Source organism: Rhinoraja longicauda, chromosome 11, assembly GCF_053455715.1.
Source record: "Rhinoraja longicauda isolate Sanriku21f chromosome 11, sRhiLon1.1, whole genome shotgun sequence".
NCBI lineage: Eukaryota > Metazoa > Chordata > Chondrichthyes > Rajiformes > Arhynchobatidae > Rhinoraja > Rhinoraja longicauda.
The window spans coordinates 47,754,595-47,782,149 of NC_135963.1; the positions used below are offsets into that span (position 1 = coordinate 47,754,595).

The window sequence follows — 27,555 nt, forward strand, 5'->3', positions numbered from 1 at the left end:
TGAGTCTCAGCTGTACAAAATGCAATACTTACAAGATACTCCAGTTAGCTCAGGAAGGTGGTAATAATAGAAAGGGATACCAGGGGCAGCTGATGCAACTTCCTTAAGATACTCCACCAAAGCATCTGAAATAACAATTACATTTGTTTACCTGCTTTATATCTTCCAGATGGAAACTTTTTAAGCTATTGCTCTTGAAATGTAATTAATTGTGCAAAATATTCTGTGATGTTCAAATATGAAAACATTGAATAAATGAACAATGTATTATTGGTGGGTCTCTGCAGATGTTGCTCATGGTACAATAACAGCACTGAATGAATTCCTTGCTGTGGCAGGAAAGTCTGGACAAAAACAGTGGGACTTAAAAAAAAATTGGTTTGAAATTTGAATCAATGCTAAGGTGATGTTAATAATAACATTAAGGTGTTTCTGCTGTGTTGACGTTTCCAAGAATGCTTTCACAGAGGGAAATTAGTTTTTCGTAGCACTAATCAAAAGGAACATATTTTTTCCTCACTTGCTACAGATCTAGGAAATCTATAAATTGTAGAAAGTTAGTCAGAGAATTTCAGATCCAAAATAAACAGTGATTTATCATACCAAAACAAATGCTGAGATCTATTCATCATGAAATTGTCTTGAAAATTTGCAAACGCTCTAGAAATTTTAATTTTGATTTTCCCAAAACGTTAAGATTTTATAATGAGAAAAAAAATCCACGTAATCAAATAGCTAAGTGGTAAATGTGTATATTAGGTGCCAAATTTAATATTCCCTCCAATCCTAATCTCAAACTCCCATCTCAAGTTTAATTCCCATCTCCTTTCATATCCTCTGCATATCCACCTTGTCCAGCAAACTCATGACCTGCTTTCTCAATGTGTAGGAAGGAACTGCAGATGCTGGTTTAAACCAAAGATGGACACAAAATGCTGGAGTACCTCAGAGAGACTGGCTGCATCTCTGGAGAGAAGGAATGGGTGACGTTTTGGGACGAGAGCCTTCTTCAGGCACGAAGGATCTGAAGATAGGTCTCGACCGAAACATCACCCATTCCTTCTCTCCTGTCCCACTGGGTAACTCCAGCATTTGGGGTCTATCTCCTGTTTTCTCAATCCAGTTTCCGATAAATAACTGATCATTCCACCTCCACCACTGGCCCAAATGTTAGCTGATTTTCTCCCCTCAGAACCTCATCCTTCATGCTTACAATCCCTGAACCTCTTCAGTTTGCAAGCCCCTGCTTTCTTCTCCCAAGCCCCTGAGCACACTGTGACCTTTCAAATCCATGCTCAGTCACCATGAACTCTTCCTTAGAATCACTCCAAATCATACTTCAGCAACAGAACTCTGCGGCCACCTCTTGCTCCACCATGGACGTGTTTCCAATTGTGTTTTCCACTTTTGTTTTCCACAGTATTTTAATTTTCACAGTCTTGTATAATTCATGTTCTGTATGTTGCCAGAGCCTCTGTGACTCACTGCACAAGGTGCTGCATGCAAGCATTTCAAGTCTATTCTTTGTGTCATCACCATACTTGTGCATTTGATAATAAAATTGACCCCAAATATTTTATCCACAATTCATTTTTGAATGTGCTATTTCATCCATATTGTTGTGGAAATACTGCTCAAAGAATTAAAATTCTCAATATATCAATTTACTCTTTACATTATTGCATGGAATAACAACATAAATAAACAACCTGTACTTTGAGGCTTGAAAAAAAATGGTGCAATAACTGCAATCCCAGAAGCATTACACTTGGCAGCATGTTCTGCCTGCAACAACAAAAATAATATGTTACTTGCATGTATGAACTATTGCAAAATTATAACACGAAATATTAAATATTTAATATAAAACATTAATGCATTTTAGCAGATCCTGTGTTGTCATTGCACAAATTGGAAAAGTCGAAGATAGACACAAAATGCTGGAGTAACTCAGCGGGACAGGCAGCATCGCTGGAGAGAAGGAATGGGAGACGTTTCGGGTCAAGACCTTTCTTCAGACTGAGTGTCAGGGAAGAGGGAGTTACAGAGATCAGGAAGTGTCAGAGATTAAAAGAGATGAAGTACAAGGAAAATGTAGAATAGCTCATTGTTAGCTTGGAGAAGGTGACAACAAATCAAACAGAGATACAATGTAAACAGGGGGACAGTCAGACTGGTCGGGAAACTGGGAAGGGGTAGAGATGGCGAGAGAGGGAAAGCAAGGGTTACTTGAAGTTAGAGAAGTCAATATTCATATCGCTGGGGTGTAAGCTGCCCAAGCCAAATATGAGGTGCAGTTCCTCCAATTTGCGCTGGGCCTCACTCTGACAATGGAGGAGGCCCAGTGCAGAAAGGTCAGTGTGGGAATGGGAGGGAGAGTTAAAGTGTTTAGCAAAGTCATTTTGCTTGCTCTTCAGTCCATTAAAAAACGAAAGAAAAACCCCACAAAAACATCAAAAGGAATCAAATTTAAAATTTACACTGTACAGGAGTCATGAAATGTTTCTACCATGTTTGTAATTCCAATAATTAATCCACATAGTTCATTAACTTGACAAATATATTGTCAGAAAATAATGGATTATAGCCCACTTCCAGCACTACAGCACAAAATACAAATTGGCTAAGTTATTAATGCAGCGTTTAGAGGAGATTAAATTATTAGGAAGTATTATTTTTTGCACTGAACATCACATTAACTGAACCCTGAACGCAAGTGGAAATATAGTCAAGTCAAGCCAATTTTATTGTATAGCACATTTAAAAACAACCCATGTTGACCAACGTGCTGTACATCAGTTCAGGTACTAAGGACGAACATACCATGGCACACAAACATAACAGCACATACATAAACAGTTCACAGCGCCCCCTCAGAGGGCCTCAAATGCTAGGGAGTAGAAATAGGTTTTGAGCCTGGACTTAAAGGAGTCGATGAAGGGGGCAGTTCTGATGGGGAGAGGGATGCTGTTCCAGTCTAGGAGCTGCAACCGCAAAAGCGCAGTCACCCCTGAGCTTAAGCCTAGACCGCAGGATAGTCAGTAGCCCCAAGTCGGCCGACCTGAAAGACCTGGTGATAAGAGTGGTGGGTTAGAAGATTTTTGATATGGGGGGGGGGGGGGGGGCAAGCCCGTTTAGGGCTTTGTATGTGAATAGGAGGAGCTTGAAGTTGAGCCAGTGGAGAGAGGCCAGAATCGGGGTGATGTGGTCCCTTTTACGGGTACCCGTCAGGAGTCTCGCTGTGGTGTTTTGGACCAATTGCAGGCGGGACAGGCATGATTGGCTGATCCCAGTGTATAGGGAGTTGCGGTAGTCTAGGTGGGAGGAAATGAATGCGTGGATGATTTTTTCCAATGTCGTCAAATTGGAGGAATGGTTTGATTTTAGCTATGGTACGAAGTTGGAAGAAGCTGGCTTTTACCACAGCGTTGACTTGCTTGTCAAATTTTAATGCAGAGTCAAATATCACGCCAAGGTTTTTGACATGCGGTTTGACGAGGGAGGATAGGCTTCCAAGGCTGCCTGTTATCGTTTTGATGGAGTCCGGGGGGGAGGGGGTGAATAGGATCTCAGACTTGCTCTCGTTTAGTTGAAGGAAGTTCTGTGCACCAAAATATTCAAGGGGAAGAATTTTTAAAGAAAGATCACAGCAAATTTTGATCTGATATTTTTAATCAATCGGACATGACTAATCTTGAATGAACAATAAGATATATTTTGTTGATCATTTTAAAATTAAAATAAAAAGGACCATTGAGCAGGTCAGGCAGCGTTAGTGTAAAGAAAGTGTTAATGTTTCAGGCTGAAGATCAGGTCATAAAGGTCTGTGTGTGAAAACATGTTAAATTGCAAAATAAGTTGGGGGAAGGGATAGACCAAGGACGTAGCTCTGATTGGAAGAGGTCAGGGTTGCCAAAATCATTCCAGTCACTCAGTTAACAGTTGCTTTATTTTCCCTCACCTGCACTCATTAATCGCTTTACCAACTGGCTTCATAAATATTGGAATCACCTCATCAATCTTGGACCCATCCACCAGACAGAGTTCTATTTATTCCTCTCTCACGCTCACTCTAAATCAAGTCTAACTTGTTTCATTTGTTGTGTTCTCATTTCAGATGACGAGTCGGCAAACTGGAATGTTCCCTCTGCGGGGCGGCTCTCTTCACCGATGCAGACTGCCCCGGGTGTTCCCAGCAGTTTCTATTTTATTTCAAATTTCCAGAAACTGGACATATTGATTTTCAATTTCTGGTTGCCATCTATTTACTAAAACTCTCGTTTGTTTGTTTGCTTGTTCCTGAACTACAGCCAAAACGGTACACCATAGTGCGACAATTTAAGGCCCACCTTGCTCACCATCGTCCCTTTGGTGCTAATGGAATTGAAATCGGTGTTATATTTTTTAAGTTATTCACATCTATCTCCTAGGGAGGGAGGGGGAGAAGGGAGGGAGGGGGAGGAGGGAGGATAAGGGGGGGGGTTGAAGGGGAGGGGGAGGGGGAAGGGGTAAGGGGAAGGGGAAGGGGAAGGGGGAGGGGAAGGGGGAGGGGAAGGGGGAGGGGAAGGGGAAGGGGAGGGGGAGGGGAAGGGGGAGGGGAAGGGGGAGGGGGAGGGGGAGGGGAAGGGGGAGGGGGAGGGGGAGGGTGCTGCAACAATGCAGGTGAGGTTTGGGCCCAACGGGTCCACTTGGTCTAGTTTTGTTTTAAAAACCATTGCCCAAGATTGGCCAAATTGCTTACCTGTATTGACTTTGCAAGCTAATCACAATTGTTTCAATAAGGAGATTTGATTGTTCATTGCATTGTTATTGGTTAATAGCATTTAATCTCTTTAGGTATCACAAAATGCTGGAGTAACTCAGCGAGTCAAGCAGCATCTCAGGAGAGAAGGAATGGGTGACGTTTCGGGTCGAGACCCTTCTTCAGACCCTTTAATCTCTTAAAAGTCCTTCTGTGTAACTAACTAAAGTTTTTGATGTGTTGGTTTTGGGCGGCACGGTGGTGCAGCGATAGAGTTGCTGCCTTACCGTGCCGGAGACCCGGGCTCGTTCCTGACGATGGGTGCTGTCTGTATGGAGTTTGTACATTCTCCCAGTGACCATGTGGGTTTTCTCTGGGTGCTCCGGTTTCCACCCACACTCCAAAGATGTACAGATTTGTAGGTTAATTGGCTTTGGTTAAAATAAAATTGTCCCTAGCGTGCTGGATAATGCTAATGTACAGGGCGGACTCAGTGGGTCAAAGGGCCTGTTTCTGCGCTGTATCTCTACAGTCTAAAGTGTCAATCATTGGAACAGACACTGACAGTGTGCTAGCAACTCCCACATTAAGGAGGAGGTTGCATTCCGAGAGAACAGTTTTCATATTGTGATTTTCCATAACACAAAGCCACATCATATCATCATATATATATACAGCCGGAAACAGGCCTTTTCGGCCCACCAAGTCCGTGCCGCCCAGCGATCCCCGTACATTAACACTATCCTACACCCACTAGTGTGCATGTGCAAGAAACTATTTGAACAGTATCAGGAGGGTTACCTGTACTGCAAGTTTGTTAGAGACAAAATGCTGGAGGTATTAGCCAGCATCTGCAGTTCCTTTTTATTACTGCAAAGTATGTTGATTGCCACTTGCAGCACACTCAGTACTGCCCCTGAGCTGTATTAATTGGCTGCCACAAAGGACAGGTTATACTCTGTTTCATAATTCCTTGCAAGAATTCTATTAGAAACATTCAAACATTCATAAGGAGCAAAGTGAAGGCAAGATAAAATTCTTGTCAGGTTCAAGTTTGTGCATATTGTGATTAAAAAATATCTGTTGCACATTTGAGTCAGTTTGTCTGATCACATCGATAAATTTACAAAAATTATTTTAACACGATCAATAATGTGCGTTACATCATTCCCTTTAACTCAAGTTGGCTTATGTCCAGTCTGTCTAATTGAGCAGCTGACAGACATTCATATCATCAAGTAAAAAGTCTATCCCCTACTCCCAATTCCTCCGTCTAGGCCGCATCTGTGCCCAGGATGAGGTGTTTCACACTAGGGCATCAGAGATATCCTCATTCTTTTGAAAACGGGGCATCCCCTCTTCCATTATAGATGAGGCTCTCACTAGGGCCTCCTCTATATCCCACAGCTCTGCTCTTGCTCCCCATTCATAACAGGGATAGAGTCCCCCTTGTCCTCACCTTCCACCCCATCAGCCATCGTATACAAACAAATTATCCTCCAACATTTCCGTCACCTCCACCAGGATCCCACTACTGGCCACATCTTCCCATCTCCTCCCCTTTCTGCTTTCCGCAGAGACCGTTCCCTCCGTAACTCTCTGGTCCACTCGTCCCTTCCCACCCAAACCACTCCCTCCCCAGGTACTTTCCCCTGCAACCGCAGGAGATGCAACAACTGTCCGTTTACCTCCCCCCTCGACTCCATCCAAGGACCCAAACAGTCTTTCCAGGTGAGGCAGAGGTTCACCTGCACCTCCTCCAGCCTCATCTATTGTATCCGCTGTTCCAGATGTCAACTTCTCTACATCGGCGAGACCAAACGCAGGCTCGGCGATCGTTTCGCTCCATACCTTCGTTCAGTCCGCCTTAACCAACCTGATCTCCCTGTGGCTCAGGACTTTAACTCCCACTCCCAGTCTGACCTTTCTGTCATGGGCCTCCTCCATTGTCATAGTGAGGCCCAGTGCAAATTGGAGGAACAGCACCTCATATTTTGCTTGGGCAGCTTACACCCCAGTGGTATGAACATTGATTTCTCCAACTTCAGATAGCTCCTCTGTCCCTCTCTTTCCCCTCCCCCTTCCCAGTTCTCCCACTGTCTTCCTGTCTCCACCTACATCCTTCCTTTGTCCCGCCCCCTCCCCTGACATCAGTCTGAAGAAGGGTCTCAACCAGAAACATCACCCATTCCTTCTCTCCTGAGATGCTGCCTGACCCGCTGAGTTACTCCAGCTTTTTGTGATACCTTCATATCATCAATGATTCGTATCATTTGGGGGCATTTCAATTGGCAATGGTTGCCTTTGACCAGTGAAACAAAACATGATTCAGAAGATAATGTTTGTAAGGAAACACAAAAACACACTGCAATAAAGTAATCCAGAGATTTAAGCGATATCGCATGGGAATCGGCTTGTTTTGTAACTGGAGGAACTAAAAGTACTAGTCTGGCCTACAGTCAAATAGCAATTCAAATAAATCATCTAATACTGGGTTACTTCTGAATATCAAAAGGAGAACGATAAAAGTTCAAATTGTAGCTGAAAGGACTAACTGTTAGCAATTGCTGCAAGCATCTTTAAATTAAAAACTGTTTTCAATAAGTACCCATACTAAGAATAATAGTACCATAATGATTATAACGTAGGCAATGAGTCTCAAATTTGCCCCTTGTAGTCCTAAAAATTCTCATGACAATAGGGTGTTACTTTTCAGTGAGGTGAAGTAATTAATGCACAGCAAACAGGGATTTTTTTCAATTTATCTGAAAATCTGAATTAAAATCTTAATATGCTGACAACGAAAGTCCCAGACCAGCTGGAAATCTTCATTCAGAAATGTGATTCAACAATTGAACCACAGGCCCATCAAGTCCACGCCAACCATCAATCACCCATTCATCGTAGTTCTATGTTATCCCACTATCGCATCTACTCTCTGAACACGAGGGGACAATTTTTCTCTCCCGCTGAGTTACTCCAGCATTTTGTGTTTACACCCGGAGGAAACCCACAAGGTCACAGAGAGAACGTGCAAACTCCACACAGACAGCACCCAAGGTCAGGATCAAACCCGAGTTTCTGGCGCTATGAGGCAGTAGCCCTGTCAGCTGCACCAATGAGAATTTCACCCATTCTTCGGAACATCAAAGGTTACAGGCTCTTTCTCTTCCCACTGGACATCTCGCTCATTCCAAAAATAAAGTTAGTCAACGTGAACTGCACTCCCCCAGAGTAGAGAGCCTTCCTTATATTAAATTCCACCTTTTGGATACAAGGGTCAGAGGCACACTGCACATCCCCAGTTGCACTTCAGGCGATGATGATGAGCTGCCTCTTTAATTACTGGTCCTTCAGCTAAAGAGACTCCATAATGTTGTGGAGAAGAATGTTGACCCAATCTGAGAAAAACAGTAATTTGCTTTAAATTCAGTGGTGTGGGGTACGGTTGGAATAGTCTAGTACGTTGCCACAGTGCATTTTGTAGATGTTATGCACTGTGATCCCAGTGCACCGGTGCCGAGGGCTAGTTTACTAACCCAGTAGGATGTCAAGGATAGCCCAGCTCCCACCGAGACAGTGGAGTATTCTATTACATTCCTAACTTGAGCCTCGCAGTTCATAAAAAGATTTGGAATGTTAAGCAGCACATCACATGGAGTCATAGAGTGATACAGTGTGGAAACAGGCCCTTCGGCCCAACTTGCCAACATGTCCCAGCTACACCAGTCCCATCTGCCTGCGTTTGATCCATGTCCCTCCAAACTTGTCCTATCCATGTACCTATCTAACTGCTTCTTAAACATTGGGATAGTCCCAGCATCAACTACCTCCTCCGGCAGCTTGTTCAATACACCCACCACCCTTTCTGTGAAAAGGTTACCCCTCAGGTTCAAGGTGAAGGGGAAAAGTTTTAATGTCCGTGCCAACGGTACGGCACGGTAGCGCAGCGGTAGAGTTGCTGCTTTACAGCTTTACAGCGAATGCAGCGCCGGAGACTCAGGTTCAATCCTGACTACGGGTGCTGCACTGTAAGGATTTTGTACGTTCTCCCCGTGACCTGCGTGGGTTTTCTCCGAGATCTTCGGTTTCCTCCCACACTCCAAAGACGTACAGGTATGTAGGTTAATTGGCTGGGTAAATGTAAAAATTGTCCCTAGTGGGTGTAGGATAGTGTTAATGTACGGGGATCACTGGGCGGCACGGACTTGGAGGGCCGAAAAGGCCTGTTTCCGGCTGTATATATATGATATGATATGATAATGATAACAGCGATCCCTATCCTACACACTAGGGACACACTAACACTATCCTACACACTAGGGACAATTTACAATTAAACCAAGCCAATTAACCTACAAACCTATATGTCTTTGGAGTGTGGGAGGAAACGAAAGATCTCGAAGAAAACCCAAGCAGGTCGCGGGGAGAACGTACAAACTCCAGACAGACAAGCACCCTTATTCAGGATTGAACCCGGGTCTGTGGCACTGTAAGGAAGAAGCTCTACCACTATGCCACCGTGCCGCCCCAGCGCTTGTAAATGCCCTGTGACTATTCAACTCACTCTCACACTGAACCAATATGTTACAGACATCAATACATACGCACTCACCATTAAAGCTTCAGATAAAGCTTAGCAGGGTTGTACTCTAACTTAAATAACCCAAAGGGAAGACAAACTGATCTTCCTGGGCAACTTGAATACCAGTGTGGGGAGGGATGCAACCTTCTGCCAATTAAGTTCTTATTTGACAAATTGCTTGAGACACAGTCTTGACAGAAAACATTGTTTCACCAGAAGGACATGCATTAGATATCACAGAACCCCAGGTCTGCAAGAACTGACACATGTTAGATCAAGTCTTCTGAATGAGGGAGCGCAAAATCAAGACATAGTGCTGGAGTAACTCAGCGGGTCAGGCAGCATCTCTGGAGAACATGGAAAGGTGGTGTTTCAGGTGAGCATCTTTGTTCAGACCGATTGTGGTGAAGTGGGGGGGGGGGGGGGGGGGAGGAGGAGAGAAAGCTGGAAGAGAGGTAACAAAGCCTGGTGATAGGTGGATACAAGTGTACAAGTGAGGGGGGGAGTTGATTGGCAGATGGTTCAACAAAGGCCAGAGATGTAAAGACAAAAGTGTGAGATAAGGAGATAAGGATAGAAACAGATTCTGAAGTCAAAATATAGGTGGGAAGGATGGAGGAAGGGGAGGGGGGAAATGGGTGCAATTCCAGTTCGGGAACTGGGAAGAGAGGGCGGAAAAGTAGGGAGTGGGGGGAGAGAAGGGGGGGGAGGTGTTTGTAGTTTAGTTACCTACAACCAATCTCCCTCCCACCTCCCCGCAAAGATATCTGCATAATTCGCACTGTCAGATACTGACTACTGGACTGAACAATTGCCTAATCCACTCTGTCATCTCCAAGTAAGTGTGAAAATATCAGCATGAACTGATGCACTGGCATTCATTCAATAAAAATGATCAAAGCTGTTCTGCTCAGGCAACACCCCGTAAACCGTCAGTCTGAAGAAGGGTCTCGACCCGAAACGTCACCCATTCCTTCTCAATACAATACATCTTTATTGTCATTGTACAGGGGTACAACGAGATTGGGAATGCGCCTCCCATACGATGCAATAATTTAATTAATTTAAACAACAACAACCCAACAAAACAAATTGCAACAGTTTTAAGACAGAATAGTGGTTTATCTGATTCTCTCCTGAGATGCTGCCTGACCTGCTGAGTTACTCCAGCATTTTGTGAATAAATACCCCGTAAACAATCCATCAACCCAACCCTACAGAAGCCACAAAGTATGCTCAGCTTCTCGGCTGCCTGGATGTTAATCATAAATGGCAACTGGGAAGCCTCGCGGCTTCTGTAACAAGAAGCACCACAACTGGTTTGACGACAATGGCCAGATTGAGGATTCATGAATCTTCCATGAATAGAAGCCATTTTCTTGCTGTTTATGTTGCACCTCTGACAGTCTTCCTGTGGGAGTGCAATTATTCTTTAGAATTAATGGGAATTATTCAATTTATAGCAGTAACATTCAAAAGTCATGGTTCCTAAACCTGTAATTGAACTGCGATTCGCAGACAATGCACATATTTGAACCTACTCACAGGCAGAGCTTTAAGCAAGTATCGATGCTCTCATTGAAACAAGAGAGGATGGGCATTAAGTTCAACATTAATATGACATAGGCCCTCGAACCCTAACCCTGCACTACGATACATGACTCACTCCAAGATCTTGAGCAACGCAAATCTAACCAAACTGCAGTGCCTTGCAAGGATGCGTTCTCAACCCTTTACTATACCTTCTATACACTCACAACTGTGCAGCTGAATATTAAAGTTCACATTCCAGTTTATTGTCACAGCACGAGTACAGTGATGCACAGGTATAATGAACATTTTGCTTGCAGCAGCCTCACAGGCACATACTCAGACAAACACGCAGTCTGAAGGTGTGTCTCAACCTGAAACATCACCTATCCATGTTCTCCAGGGTTGCTGCCTGACCTGCTGAGTTACTCCAGCACTTTTTACAAGAAAAAATAATCATGCATAAAATTCTACAAGAAAGACTGTGCTATAAAGCAAGACATTAGTGCAAAGACAGATAATTAGGAAAGAGGAAAACATTCATTGAAGTGCATGAGGAGGGTTGTAATGTTCCGTTGTCAAGTCGGGGTGTTGGCTGGTTCACAAACTTGATAGTTGTAGGAAAGTAGCAACTCCAGACTAAATTTTGTTCTCACTATGGTAAACTTTATTAACTTTATTTATATGTTATAACTGTAATTCTTTTTTGTGCACAATCCGCAGGCATTGCCACTTTCATTTCACTGCACATCGTGTATGTGTATGTGACAAATAAACTTGACTTGACTTGAACTTGGTGGTGAGGGACTTCAGGCTTCTGTGCCTCCTGGCTAATGGAAGCACTAAGAACAGGGTATGGCCTGAATGATGGGGATCATAGAGACATACAGCATGGAAATAGGTCCTTAAACTCAACTAGCCCATGCCAACCAAGATGTCCCATCTACACTACTCCCACCTGCCTGTGTTTGGCCCGTATCTCTCTAAACCTTTCATATCCAAATGTTAATTTTATGTTAAAAAAAATAAATTTTTTATACATAAAATGAACATTTGGATATGAAAGGTTTAGAGAGATAAGGGCCAAACACAGGGAGGTGGGAGTAGTGTAGATGGGACATCTTGGTTGGCATGGGCTAGTCCAAATGTTGTTATAGTACCTGCCTCAACTACCTCCTCTGGCAGCTCGGTCCATATGCTCACCATCCTGTGTTGTGAAAAAGTTGCCCCTCACGTTCCTATTAAATCTTTCCCCTCTCACCGTAAACCTATGTCCTCTGGTTCTTGATTTCCCTGTGAAGACTGAGCATTCACCCCATCTATTCCTCTCATGGTCCTATACAACTTTATAAGAACACTCCTCATCCTCCTGGAATAAGGAATAAGGAGCTCCAAGGAATAAGTTACAGTGCAACAGAGAATGTTGCTCATTAGCAGAAGAAACCATTTAGGCAGCAATTCATCTGAAGGCCACTCAGTATAACCTGCTACGGTTAGAACAGAAATAATTTTTACAGTATAAGGAAACTGCATAATTAAGGGTTTTATCCTTCAAATGGCTTAATAAAAGTCCAGATCCAGGAAGTAATCTTTTGAAGGAAAAATAACTACAGGTGCTGGTTTACAATAGACAATAGACAATAGGTGCAGGAGTAGGCCATTCAGCCCTTCGAGCCAGCACCGCCATTCAATGCGATCATGGCTGATCACTCTCAATCAGTACCCCGTTCCTGCCTTCTCCCCATACCCCCTCACTCCGCTATCCTTAAGAGCTCTATCCAGCTCTCTCTTGAAAGCATCCAACGAACTGGCCTCCACTGCCTTCTGAGGCAGAGAATTCCACACCTTCACCACCCTCTGACTGAAAAAGTTCTTCCTCATCTCCGTTCTAAATGGCCTACCCCTTATTCTCAAACTGTGGCCCCTTGTTCTGGACTCCCCCAACATTGGGAACATGTTATCTGCCTCTAATGTGTCCAATCCCCTAATTATCTTATATGTTTCAATAAGATCCCCCCTCATCCTTCTAAATTCCAGTGTATACAAGCCCAATCGCTCCAGCCTTTCAACATACGACAGTCCCGCCATTCCGGGAATTAACCTAGTGAACCTACGCTGCACGCCCTAAATCGAAGGGTTCCGTCCGAAGAAGGGTCTGGACCCGAAACGTCACCCATTCCTTCTCTCCAAAGATGCTGCCTGTCTCACTGAGTTACTCCACCATTTTGTGTCTACCAGTAGTCTTTTGAATGCAGGTTTTCAAGGTTTTGGACAAGAACGGAAGATGACAAAATAAGAGTCTCTCAAACCGGTCATTTCCAAAAGAAAAAGAAAATAAGTGAAAGAATATTATATCACTCTGGAATTATGGCTAATAATAAAAACAAACTTGAAAACAGATATTCAAAAAGCCACCAATAAAAGATTGTTTTCCCTCGCTGCTGAGAATGGAAGATTATTTCAGCCAAGATGATCCAATTCTGATGAATTTCAATATTTTCTTATACATTTCATTTGAAATTGTCAATATTCATGAGCATTTATTTGCATCTCAATTTAGGTCATTCTCTTTTTTTTTTAAAGTTGAATACAAACAAAATGTAATTACAGCCAAAATATTTAATAATTATTGAAGCTCACCAATTGTCGAGATTCTTTTATACTCAAGGAACCAACATGAATGATCACCTGGTCTAACCTACAGAGGGAGAGGGAGAAAGATAATACAATTAAATGTAAACAAGTTCAAAAAGTAAACGTAAACTTTGATAAAAGAGGCAGATGGAAAAACAGAAGCCAGGATCGAATTTTTTGGACTTTTAGCATTACAAGTGAACAGTTGCAATGGTAACATTCTCTTATAAATTATTCGTAGCTAGCTAGATAGGAATTCAAGTGCAGACATCAATCCTGTAGGCAATATTATGGTTCTGAGTTTGGTGCCTTCATCACTTGAAGAAAGAGGTTTTTTTGGGTTTTTTTTGTCATTGTCGTCGTTAAATGTACGTTTTGTTTTATTTTTAATTCTGTGTATGTGGGGGGGTGGTGGGGGGGTTGGGGGAAACCTTTTTTCAAATCTCCTCCTCAACGGAGATGCGACCTTTACCGTGTCGTATCTCCGTTCGCGCTACGGCCTAACACCGTGGAGTCGGCGGCCTCCAGCTGGGATCGACCTCAAAGACTCCGGTCGCAGGGCCTGGACTTACCATCTCGGAGGCTTCGGCCGTGGGCCCTGCAGACCGCAACATCAGGAGTTCGCAGGTCCCTGGCTGGCGACCGGCTTTCGGGAGCTCCAGCCGTAGCAGCTTCGACCGCCCGAAGCGCGAGGTACGATCGACCCGCCCGCAGGCCCTTCATCGCCCTGCGTGGCTCGGCCGCAGCACTTTCCATCGCCCGGTGGGGGCTCAGGACTTTCATCGGCCTGCTCGGCTCGGCTCGGCCCTGGGACTTTCCATCGCCCGGTGGGGGCTCAGGACTTTCATCGGCCTGCTCGGCTCGGCCCTGGGACTTTCCATCGCCCGGTGGGGGCTTCAAAAAGTTGGGAGCCTCGATCACCTCGTGGCACCACGGGAGAAGAATGAGGAGGAGATAAGACTTTGCCTTCCATCACAGTGAGGGTATGCCTAGAGCAATCACTGTGATGGCTGTTTGTGTAAAAAATTATATCTGTGTGTCTTGTGCTTTTTAATGTCTACTGCCGGACCCTGACGTGAGAGGACGCTGGCGTTGTGTATTCGCCGCTTTTCCGTCAGGATAGTTTGTCTGTTTGTTTCTATGTTAATTGTTTTTGTAAAGCGCTTTGAGCACGCGATAAGGCGCTATATAAAATAAATGAATTATTATTATTATTATTAAAAGTTCCGGAAGTTCCGTCAAAAGTTTCCTGGTTGAACAACTGTAATGCATTTTGTGGATAGCAGACACAGCAGTTGCAGTGCAACACTGATGGAAGGAATAAATGTTTATGTCCATTGAATCTATCTACTCTTCACGCTGCCTCGACGAGGTCACTTGCATAATCAAGGAGCAGTCTCACCCCGGTCACTCCCTCTTCTCCCCTCTCCCATCAGGCTGGAGGTACGGGAGCTTGAAAACGCACAGCTCCAGATTCAGGGACAGTTTCTTCCCAGCTGCTACCAAGCAACTGAACCGCCCTCTCACCATCTAGAGAGCAGGCCTGCTCTCCCATCTAATTTATTGGAGACCTTCGAACTATCATTGATTGGACTTTTTGCACTAAATATTATACCCTTTATCCTGTATCAGAACTGGGGATGGTGGAATTGTAATCATGTATAATCTTTCCGCTGACTGGAAAGCACGCAACAAAATGCTTTTCATGGTACCTCATGCACATGACAATAATAAACAAGGTAAATTAACAGCATTCCATTGAACTTTTGATTTGAGGTTGGATACCCTGCCTCTGGGCTGCTTTTGTAGCCTGGAATGGCTGGTCCAGTTGACGTTTTCGTCAATGGTGACCACAGGATGTTGATGATAGGTGTGACAATGATAACCACATGGAATATCTTGCTGTAAATAATCATAGCCTGGCATTATAGTGGGGCAAATACTAGTTAGTAAGCCGTGCCCAAATGTTGTTGAGGTCTTGTTACATGCAAGCAAGGGTGTCTTCATGTGGCTCAGGAGTTGAGAATGGAATTAACAGTTGAGCAATCATCTGCAAACAAGCCCATTAATGACCTTATGATAGAATGTAGACACACGATGCTGAAGTAACACAGCGGGTCAGGCAGCATCTCTGAAGAGAAGGAATGGGTGATGTTTTGGGTCGAGACCCTTCTTCAGACTCGAAATGTCACCCATTCCTTCTCTCCCGAGATGCTGCCTGACCCGCTGAGTTACTCCAGCATTTTGTGTCTACCTTCGATTTAAACCAGCATTTGCAGTTTTTTTCCCCAACACATTATGATAGAATGTGATTGAAGAAGCACACGAAGAAAGCTGAGCCAGGACTGCCCTGAAAAACTGCAAGTTGAGATGAGTGATCTTCAAGGCCTACACCATATCCCTTTATGAAATTGCAAGTTAAACCGCGCAATGTTTTGTCCTTGATGCCCATTCATTTCAATTTTTCTGGGATTCCTTCATGACTCACTGTCAAATGGTTCTTTGATGTCAAGAGCAGTCACTGTCACTTCTAGAATTTAGCTTTTAAATACATCTTTGCCCCACAGACCATAAAGCCAAGTGGTCCTTCAAACTACAGACCAGGTACATGGAGTAAGTAATTACTTAGAGCCAGTTCACAGCCCTGTTGGTGACACATTCTATTGTTTTGCTGATGATTGATAGTCAATGATTAGATGGGCTGGGTTTGTCTAGCATTTTTGTAAACAGGTTACAAGTGGGCAATTTTCCAGTCATTGTATATGCCGGTCTTTAACAATGATCGAGATAGTTTGCCTCCACACAGGGGTCAGCCGGTTCAATGCCAACATGCATCGTTGGGGATTGCGTCCATCAGCAGCCTGCGTGTGTGGAGCAGACCAGCAAACAGCGCAGCACGTCATTTTCGACTGCACTGTCCTCCGTCCCCCTGGTGGAGTGGTAGACCTCACGGCCCTCGACAACAGCACATTGCACTGGCTACAGCGCCTGGAGGGCGTTACATAAGTTCTGCTGCCTCAAACGCAAGAAGAAGATGATAGTTTGGCAACAGATATAAACGACTTCTGCAACTACAGCCAAGATGTTGCCTAGTTAAATAGCTTTTGCTGTATCTAGTGCTCTTAACTTATTTGCTGTTATACGTGGCGACTAAATTTGGCTAAACATTAGCTTTAGTAATGGGGAAAGGAGGGCAGGATTTCACAACAAAACCAAAAATCACTCATCTTCTTAGCACTTTCAGTTGGACATAATTGTATACTCTTCACCCTGAAGTTTTGAAAACCATTTAATTGGTGACTATCTTCCAACTATGTTGTATGCACGCGCCCTTTATGGGCGTTTCTATAATCAAAGGCAAACTGACAGATCAAAGGTTTTTCATTGATCAAGAACCAATCCCAACTGTGTCAGAGAAGCCAATCAAAAGTCTGGGGAGATGGTATGACTCTAAACTGAAGGACACTGATCAGGCAAACGAGCTTAGGCAAGAAATCATCAAAGGTCTAGCGAACATCGACCGATCCATGTTGCCTGGAAAGCTGAAAATCTGGTGCCTGCAGTTTGGGTTACTACCCCGCCTTATGTGGCCACTAACCATGTATGACATCACCCTCACAAGAGTTGAGAAGATGGAAAGAACAATCAGCTCTTTTGTGAGAAAGTGGTTAGGTGTTCCTCGATGCCTGAGCAACGTAGGCCTGTACGGTCAGGGGGTACTTCAGCTGCCTCTCGCCAGCCTCACAGAGGAGTTCAAGTGCACTAAAGTCAGACTGGAGATGACTCTGGCAGAATCGAGGGACACTGTCATCCGAGCTGCTGCCCCAACCCTGGCAACAGGAAAGAAGTGGACGGCTAAGAATGCGACACAGCAGGCAAAATCTGCTCTCCACCAAGGCGACATGATTGGGCAAGTCCAACATGGAAGAAGTGGCTTGAGGCTTGGCGGAAAGCGACCTTGCTGGAACAAGGCATCCTCACTGGAGCGCCGGAAGTTGGTCACGGCCGAAGTCCGCCGACAGGAGGAGTCGAGTAGGTGTGCCAAGGCTGTGTCGCAAGCTAAACAGGGCCAGTGGATGAGATGGGAGAGTGTGGAAAAGCGGAAGATCAGCTGGAAGGACATGTGGGAGATGGAGGCGAGCAGGGTAAGCTTCCTCATTCGGGCAACCTATGATGTCCTTCCTAGCCCAAAAAATCTCAACCAATGGCTGGGCGAAGATCCATCATGCCCCCTGTGTTCAACACCAGCCACGCTTAAGCACATCCTCGCTGGGTGTAAAGTAAGCCTCTCCCAAGGACGGTACACCTGGAGACATAATCAAGTGCTCAAATGCCTGGCAGCGACTCTGGAAAGCAGGAGAACAACCAACAATGCCCTGCCGCCCAGAACAACCAACCCAGTTATGCCAATTGCCTTTGTTCGGGAGGGGGAACAAAAGCAACGGAAAATTCCACCAAGGACAAGGTTTGGACAGCTGGAGGCAGCCCGGGACTGGCAGATGCTGGTGGATGTGGACCAACGGCTTACAGTTCCATCAGAGATAGTCATCACCAACTTGAGGCCTGATCTTGTCCTCTGGTCCAACTCTCTGCGCATGGTGTATTTTGTGGAGCTCACAGCCCCTTGGGAGGATGCTGTGCAGGAAGCCTTTGAAAGAAAGAAACTGCGCTACACAGAGCTTGCAGCGGAGGTAGAACAGCGGGGCTGGAGAGCAAAGATCTGCCCGGTAGAAGTTGGATGTCGAGGATTTGTGGCAACATCTACCGTAAGACTGATGAAGGACCTGGGGATCAGCGGACAAGCCCTACGCCAGGCTATCAAGGAAACATCGCAGGTGGCAGAGCGGAGTAGCCAGTGGCTCTGGCTGAAGAGGAAAGACCCCATTTGGTCTCCCAAATAAGCCGGCTAGGCAGATGCAGAGGGGGGTGGTTCTGGGACGCCAGAATGCACTGCTGAGCCTACTGGAGACGTTGTGGGTCCAATCAGCGAAATGTCGATGAAAGTAGGTGCCCACTTGATAACCCCAATGAAGTGTCTGCCTAGCCTTTCTCAACATCGGAGGAGCATAGGTGAGTGCATAAGCCTCCCATCACCACCGGGAGCAAGTTGACATTTGGCACTTTGGATTTCTAACATCTTGTCCTGTGTATTTGGAAACATATACTCTTCACCCTGAAGTTTTGAAAACCATTTAATTGGTGACTATCTTCCAACTATGTTGTATGCACGCGCCCTTTATGGCAGCATTCTAACCTCTTGGTTATAAAGTTGTTGTATAGCACCAGAGTCTTGGGCACAAATATTTAGGCTGTTATGTTAGTGAGATTCTGAGGAAGTGCTGCCATTTTTCAGTGAGAAATTCAGCTGAGGCCTTGCTGCCCACAAGAAGCTGTATGGGGTCGTAAAGAGCTATATTGAAAAGCAGCAAAAACCTTCCTGTCAAAATTATAGCATTTGTTCATCAGACAATCCTATTAAAATAAATTGTGTATGATTATTATGGTTGCTGGAGGTTGCCGTGAGAAAATTTATCATTGCTGAATAACAATATCGCTACATTTAATGTGGAGGTTTCACAGGTTGTAAAGCGCTTGGGGTCCTCAATGTTATGAAAGACTCAATAAACTAAAGGACTTTTCTATATTTACATTTCTCACAAAATAAGGCTGTTGCTTTAGTATCATCTGTTGCTGTAAAACCTAACATAAATTCCACATTCTAACTCAAAGTTAGGTGTTACGGGGAGAAGGCAGAAGAATGGGGTTAGGAGGGAGTGATAGAACAGCCACGATTGAATGGCGGAGTAAACTTGATGGGCCGAATGGCCTAATTCTACTCCTATCACATGACCTTATGACTTATGACCTTAAATGCATTAAAATGGAAAGGTAAGGTCACCTACTTCTCAATACAATTCATTTGGTCAGTTCTAAAAATTAATCTGGAATATGAATATGGCTTCCACACACAGAAAATATAATGTTCTATGGAAACCTAATTTTTAACATTGTGTGGCTGGCTTTGGCTTTAGATTTAGATTTATTTCTATTATTAATAAAGCCAAAGCCAAAGCCAGCCACACAACATTAAAAATGAGGTTTCCATAGAACAGTATATTTTCTGTGTGTGGAAGCCACATTCACACGGCACCATCGCCATCACGATACAACCAGCGGCAAGGATCAGGGACCATGACTGAGGAGTTCACTGCAGTGGATTTCAATAGCAAGATTCCGAAGCACTCAATCTTAGGAAACATAAACAAGAATTCAAGAGGAACCCATTTATGACTCAAAACGAAACTTAGTTCAAAATTTAAGTTGTCAAGGGTTGTCAAGGTTGAGCGCTTGAAGCGGTCTTAGATTCTTTGGACAAGAATGAAAAGAAACTAAGTGTTTCTGCTCTTTCTTGCCATCCAGCAACTTCTGTCAGGAAATGTGTGCACACGGACTGTGCAGAAGAACATGAAACTCAGCTGTTCATGCCTTCACTGTCAAGGTTCTTACACGAGCAGTGTGCATTAGAATCAAAACAGTGCACAAGCAGCACGCTTTACACTCTGGGTCTCCAAAATATATAAATAGACATCTAGTGCATGGTTGTGATAAATGATCTATGAACAGTATCTAAATGTGAGCACTCACTTGCCCTTTCCCTTGTTAATCCATTCTTCAGCAACCAATTTTCTTTCTTCAACACTGAGTGACAAGCCTTCTCCAGTAGTTCCATTGACTGGAAAACAACAGAGAAAACATATGACACTACAGGTTCTTTAAATAAATTCAGTTCTGGAAATTGGTACAATTGTTACAATAGACAATAGGTGCAGGAGGAGGCCATTTGGCCCTTCGAGCCAGCACTGCCATTCAATGTGATCATGGCTGATCATTCTTAATTCAGTACCCCGTTCCTGCCTTCTCCCCATACCCCCTGACTCCGCTATCCTTAAGAGCTCTATCTAGCTCTCTCTTGAATGCATTCAGAGAATTGGCCGCCACTGCCCTCTGAGGCAGAGAATTCCACAGATTCACAACTCTCTGACTGAAAAAGTTTTTCCTCATCTCAGTTCTAAATGGCCTACCCCTTATTCTTAAACTGTGGCCCCTTGTTCTGGACTCCCCCAACATTGGGAACATGTTTCCTGCCTCTAACGTGTCCAACCCCTTAATAATCTTATACGTTTCGATAAGATCTCCTCTCATCCTTCTAAATTCCAGTGTATACAAGCCTAGTCGCTCCAGTCTTTCAACATACAATTAATACTCCGGATTGTCAAAGCCGCCACAACCAGACATAAAAACACCTTTTTTCCCCACGAGTAGTAGCTCTACTCAATAACCAAAGTCTATCGTCTCTTTTTTGCTCAGGTTTATTTTCACCCAAATGTTTAAACTGCAATGTTGTACCCTAATTGTTTTGATGTGGTTATGCTTTATTCTTAATTGTTAACTGTATGTTTGTGTTGTCATTTGTAAGCGGAGCACCAAGGCACATTCCTTGTACATGCACATACTTGGCCAATAAACTTATTCATTCATTCATACAACTATTTATACATCACCTTGAGCATAGCAAATTTAGTTAGACATTTACTAATGTAAGGAATAAAGATGTTACTCCATGTTGGTGACCAGTGTGAGAATGAGAGAAACTGCAAACAAAATGCAACTGCAGAACTGTACCACATTTGGAAAGGGGTGGGGGGGGGGGGGGGGGGGGGGGTTATAATAGGCAAATGGAGCTAGGTTGGGGAGAGGTAAAATGCAAAAGAGAAAGAGGGGGAAAAAACGCTGACTTGAAGGTGATTGGCGGAAATGGAAAAGGGGTTATGGGGAGGGGGAATTCAGCTGATGGGGGTGGAGTCAGAGGCTGGTAAGCAACAGGTAAGGGAGGGACGATTTGCAGAAGGAAACAGATGGGGGGAAGGAAGGGAGGGAAACCATTAAGGTGGATAATTGTTTTGTCCTGATGGAATCTATCCAGTATATAGAGGGAGGCAAGAAAGGAAAAGGCTGGGTGGGGCCTTGACAAATCTTTGTATCCTACTTTGTCATCGTCGAGGTTGCTCAAGATTGAAGAGTAGCAAATGTTGTTTCAAGAGAGGGTTAGATTTAGCTCTTAGGGCTAAAGGAATCAAGGGACATGGGAAAAAAAGCAGGAACGGTGTACTGATTTTAGATGATCAGCCATGATCACATTGAAGGCGGTGCTGGATCAAAGGGCCGAATGGCCTACTCCTGCACCTATTTTTCCATGTTTCTATGTTTCCTTGTTTAAGAAGGGTAATTGGGGATAATCCAGGAAATAACACACTGCTGTGATTTATATTTGTGGTAAGAAAATTAATGATGATTGCTAAGAACAGGTTTTACTCATAATGTGAAAAGCATGGACTTGACAGGGATATCCAGTGAAGGTTTTTGAGGGGAAGATGCACATTCACAAATTTGAGGTGGTGATAAAGATGACTGATAAAGGTAGGGCAAGGGATGGTATCTACACACTTTAGTTTAGAGATACAACGCGTAAACAGGCCCTTCGGCCCACCAAGTCCGCGCCGACCAACGATTTCCGCATATTTACACTATCCTACACCCACTAGGGACAATTTTTACATTTACTAAGCCAATTCATCTACATACCTGTACGTCTTTGGAGTGTGGGAGGAAACCGAAGAGCTCGGAGAAAACTCAACCGGTCACGGGGAGAACGTACAAACTCCGTACAGACAGCACCCGTAGTCGGGCTCGAACCCGGGTCTGCGATGCTGTAAGTGGTGTAAGGCAGCAACTCTACCGCTGCGCCACATTTTACAAGGTTGCTCATGATAGGATGTTTCAGAACACTAAATCACATGGGATCCATGGGTATTTGGTAAATTGGATGCAAAATTTGCTTAGTCATACAAAATAGAAGAGTGGTGGAGGGTATTTATTATCTGGTGGTCTGTAATCAGTGAAGTTCCACATGGATCAGTGCTGGAACCTCCATTATTTATAGAAAAAGTATATATTTGAATGACGATACAAGTGGTATAATTAGTAGGTTTGCAAACAACATGAAATTGGTAGTTTAGATTGTGAGGAAGGTTGTTAATTGTTTTCTAACATTGCTCTCCTCAGTATCAAACCATTTGTAAGACTTGATTTTCATATTGTGGCGCATCGAGAAAGGCCCGAAATAAAGGCGAGGAGCCGGGTATTATTTCACAGTTATCAGACTGGTCGAGTCTGCTGGAATAGCTTCGCGCCCAAAACCTTGTCCTTGTATACCTAGTACAGGACCGCCCCCCTGGACTGGTCCTCCTTGGGCACAGTCCGGATGCCCAGCAAGACCCATGGATCGCTCGCTTTGGGGTGCCGGTGGTCATCTCATCGGACCGGGGGCCACAGTTCACCTCTGAGCTGTGGTCGGCCATGGCCCACCTGTTGGGCATGCGGCTGCACCACACCACGGCCTATCACCCGCAGGCAAACGGCCTGGTGGAGAGGTTCCACCGGCAGCTGAAGACAGCGCTGAAGGCGCGACTCTCCGGCCCCGACTGGATGGATGAGCTACCATGGGTCTTGCTGGGCATCCGGACTGCACCCAAGGAGTACCTGGCTTCATCATCAGCGGAGCTCGTATATGGGTCCCCGCTCACGGTGCCCGAGGAGTTTGTGCCCTCGTTGCCGGGGCGAGAGGAACCGCCCTCATCCACCCTACAGCGCCTTCGAGAGCGAGTTGGCAAGCTCGCACCGGTGCCGACGTCCCGCCATGGGACATTCGGCCCTTATGTGCCATCGGCCCTCCGGGATTGCGCCTTTGTGTTCCTGCGCCGTGACGCCCACCGGACGCCACTCCAGAGCCCGTATGAGGGCCCGTACTGGGTACTGGAGCACAGACAGACAACGTTTGTCTTGGACATGGGGGGCCGGCCGGAGGCCGTGTCAATTGACCGCCTGAAGCCGGCCCACTTAGACATCGACCAACCAGTGTGGGTTGCCCAGCCTCGGCCACGAGGTCACCCACCTTTGCGGGTCCCACCACCTGTCCCTCCAACTGTTCCTCCGCCAGCCCCTCTGTCGACCGATTTCCGTACGCGGTCCGGTCGGGTTGTGCGACCACCAGTGCGGTTCGTGCCTCCGGTTCTGGGGGGGGGTCCTGTGGTGGCTCCCAAGGGTCGGGCCATACCACTACCGACCCCTCTGCACGGGAATGGACCAGTCCAGGGGGGCGGTCCTGTACTAGGTATATAAGGACAAGGTTTTGGGCGCGAAGCTATTCCAGCAGACTCGACCAGTCTGATAACTGTGAAATAAACCGAACGTCCCGAAATACGCAGCTCCTCGCCTTTATTTCGGGCCTCTCTCGACGCGCCACAATATAGTATTTCATTGCATATTGAAACAAGACTTGTCAATGTGGTTATTTTTTAGATGGACAAGTGCCATTTTTATTTCCTACTTGTTTCATTATCATTATGCAGTACACAACAAAAGTATAGATGCCAGTCCCATGTTGATACTGACAACTTTTGGAGACTTGTTGATGGAAAAAAAAAAACTGGTTACCTCGCTAAGGACATAGTTTGGAATCCACCTGCATGGATCATCTCACTGCCACCCTGAATCATTCTCTTGCTCAATCTTCCAACTACCGATGTATGCAAGACAAAGTTCTTATCTAGTGGTCATGACCCATGCATTGAATACTTCCTATTTACAATGGATACCCCAAATTGACAAAACCAATGCACAATAGCCGAGGTGAAACCATGTTTCATGAAGAAAGAGGACGCCTTGGATGTCCTAGAGTGGAAAGCCTCATCATGAGAGCAGATGTGGCAGAGAGGGAGAAATTGAGAATAAGGGATGGCGTCCTAACACGAGTTAGAGTGGGAGATAGTGTAGTCAAGGTACCTGTATTAGCCTATTTTAACTTTTGAGAGTAAACCAAGGATAAATATGAAATTTGGGGGTGTCAGAGGAGAGAGATAAATAGCAAAATAACATGGAACGATGGGACTTTTGAGTTCCAGCATACACTTACCAAAAATATTTCTAATCCCTTGCACCTTTACCAGATAATCAATATATTGACCAATGACAGGGAGATTAATTTCACTGCAAGACAAAAAACAACATTTCCAAATGATACATTTGTTGCCATATAAGTGAGTTGGCATTAAATCTTAAATGGTGTTCACTTTCTTACTCATCATTTGTCAGGGGAGTGAAGGTTGCTGCCACCAAACCACAAAGCCTTTTGCTGCTCATTTCTACCTGAAGGAAAAACACATTGATTAAATATTGAGAAGTTCAAATTGAGCATCTAGGTACACACTAAAAGAGGGGGAGGGTGCTGCACCAATGCAGGAGAGGTTTGGGCCCAATGGGTCAACTTGGTCTAGTACAAAACTAAAGATAAACTAAAACAAACATACATTTTACAACAAACTACAAAGACAAAGAAGGAAAAAGACGAGACAGACCGTTGGCGAAGCAGCCCTGGTAGTAACGAGATAAAACCTCCGGAATCATTGAAATGATGCCAATTTTAAGTTACTGTGGATGTCATTGTAGAATCGTGTCATTGTCACAGCGTGGAGTTGCTGCCTCACAGCGCTCTCAGCGTCGGAGACCCATGTTCGATCCCGACCTCGCTGTCTGGAGCTACGGGACGGGTGGGTTTTCTCCGAGATGTTCGGTTTCCTCCCACAGTTTGTAGATTAATTGGCTTGGTGCATGAGTCCCTGGTGTGTAGGATGGTGTTAATGGGACCGAAGGGCCAGTTTCAGGATATCTTTATTTGTTTTTTGGACGAAATTTAGTCACCCACAATCCAACAATAAAAGCAGTAAAATAAACAAATGACACAACCCCAACCAACACAAAAAAAAAGAAAAAGAAACATCCATCACAGTGAGTCTCCTCCAGTCCGCGCTCAATCTCTAAACTAAATGAATAGGATTTGAGGGCTGTCGGCGTCAGTGAGAAGAACAAAGTTAAAGTGGGCGAGTGCAAATCCCGTGACTGGGATCCCGTGACAGCTTCCTCAACCATGAAGTGAAGCGACCAACCTAAACGCACAGTCAGAGCAGCAGATTGCTAATGCACGTACACTGCGAGAAACTGAGACATTGGGATGTCGGAGGGGAGGGGGACGGGCAGGGCAGGGCAGGACAGGGACGGGCTGAAGCACCAGCAACCCCCGCAGGGACCCTGCAAGATGAACCTACGTCTCCTCCCTGGGCCATCCTTACCTGCGCCGCTCGTTGATGCCCGGTGCTGGTGTAGCCGCCTCACTCAATGACAGGCAGGCCAGGCCGCTGATCATTGTGTGTCAGCTGATCGCTCGGAAGCCGCCTCCTCCATCGCCTTTGTGAATGGATGCATGCATGGGTGGATAGATGCCAGCCAGCCACTTGCACACTTGCGGTGACTGCAAACTTCAAAAGCACCTGCTTAGACCGAGGAGTCGAACATTCAGACGAAAACAATTCTACAATTCTTCCCATTCCACGTGGGTAACTTACAACGGACGGTATGAATGAACATCGAAGACAGACACAACAATTCTGGAGTAACTCAGCGGGACTAACTCAGGCAGCATCTGTGGAGAGAAGGAATGAGTGACGTTTCAGGTCCAGACAGATGGGTCTTGACACAAAACGTCACCCATTCCTTCTCACCGGAGATGCTGCCGGTCAGGCTGAGTTACTCTAGCATTTTGTGTCTGTCTTCGATGTAAACCAGCATCTGCAGTTCCTTCATGGTATGAACATTGGTATGAACATTGATATGAACATTGATATGATCATCAAGTAAAAAACCCCAACCCCCCTCCTTTCCGTAGCCCTCATCCTCACCTTAGTGCACTTCTGTTTTCCCATCATCTCCCAACTCTCCCCCCCTCCCCCCCCCCCCCAAACTCTGTCAACCTGACCCAAAATGGTGCTGATCCATTCCCTCCACGGATGCCTGAGCTCCTTCAGCTCTTTGTGTTTTGTTCAAGATTCTAATATAAACAAATTTTGTATATATAGTATTTCCTCCCTGAGATTTTGCTTCAGACGGCTGTGAATGTCCTGGTTTGAATGTATTCAAGGTTGAGATCGATAGATTCTTGGAGCCTTTGAAAATCAACTGGGAATTAGGGTCTATGCCAATGAAAGGAACTTGGAAACTCTGGATTGACCATATAGACCATTTGCTGTATATGTTTGTGATGTTCTGAATGGTAGTCACTTTTGGCAAATGTAGGAGCAAATATGTTTACATAGTAAGATAGCACAAACACCTACCGGTTTATAAATGGGAAACTTGTTTCTACTGTTGCTGGTTGAGCAACAATAGAAAACGCCTGGAGCACCCATAGGAAATCCGTGGAGTCACAAGGAGAATATGCAAACTCCACACTGACAGCACCAGAGGTCAGAATTGAACCTGGGTTTCAAGAGCTGAGCTCTATTGGATCCCTGAGGAGGTGAATTCCAAATGCAGTGTGAAAGTGAGGACCAAAACCACTGCCTTCAACTTAAATGAGGACAATTACAATGGTGGAGTTGTATAAGGTGAACTGGGAAAATGCTGGGACCGGTCAGTAGATGAACAGTGGCAGATACAGCAGCACAGCTAATAGAGCTATGGCCCCACAGTGCCATAGACCTGGGTTCAATGCATTCCTTGGGTGCTGTCTGTCGAGAGCTTACATGCTCTCCCCGTGACTGTTAGTGTCGAAAATGAGGCTGGCGAATTAATACAAGGAAACCAAAAAATGGCAGATATGTTAAATCGTTTTTTTTACATCAGTCATCACTGTGAAGGATATGGCATACATTCATCAAATGGGCTAATTTCAAATAACATGGAGCAATTTTTACAAATCTTGGTCACATTGGATGAAGTATTAGAGAAACAAACTGGTCAAAAGGCGAACAAATCGCCAGCACCCAAGAGCTTTAAATGAAGTGGCTGCAAAGATAGTGGAGCAATTGGTTCAAAATGATCAAAACCTGCTCAACACCAGGAGATACCAGAAGATTGGAAAACAGCTAAGGTGACTTCCTTATTTAGAAAGGGA

At 44.9% G+C, this 27,555-nt stretch overlaps 1 protein-coding gene across 2 annotated transcripts in view; it reads right to left on the reverse strand.

Annotated features, from left to right (window-relative positions):
- Positions 1-25,841, reverse strand: part of npl (N-acetylneuraminate pyruvate lyase (dihydrodipicolinate synthase)) — a 39,141-nt gene extending 13,300 nt beyond the window's left edge. Inside the window, exons 1-7 of one of the 2 annotated variants that reach the window (XM_078407592.1) lie at positions 25,736-25,841; positions 24,688-24,755; positions 24,523-24,596; positions 20,136-20,223; positions 13,497-13,554; positions 1,710-1,785; positions 33-125 (exon numbers count right to left, since the gene is read on the reverse strand). In XM_078407592.1, coding sequence (XP_078263718.1) covers positions 33-125; positions 1,710-1,785; positions 13,497-13,554; positions 20,136-20,223; positions 24,523-24,596; positions 24,688-24,749 — 451 coding nt within the window. In that variant the 5' untranslated portion in view covers positions 24,750-24,755; positions 25,736-25,841. The remainder of the gene's footprint in view (positions 1-32; positions 126-1,709; positions 1,786-13,496; positions 13,555-20,135; positions 20,224-24,522; positions 24,597-24,687; positions 24,756-25,735) is intronic. The other variant, XM_078407594.1, reaches the window with a different exon arrangement.
- Positions 25,842-27,555: the final 1,714 nt, after the last annotated feature.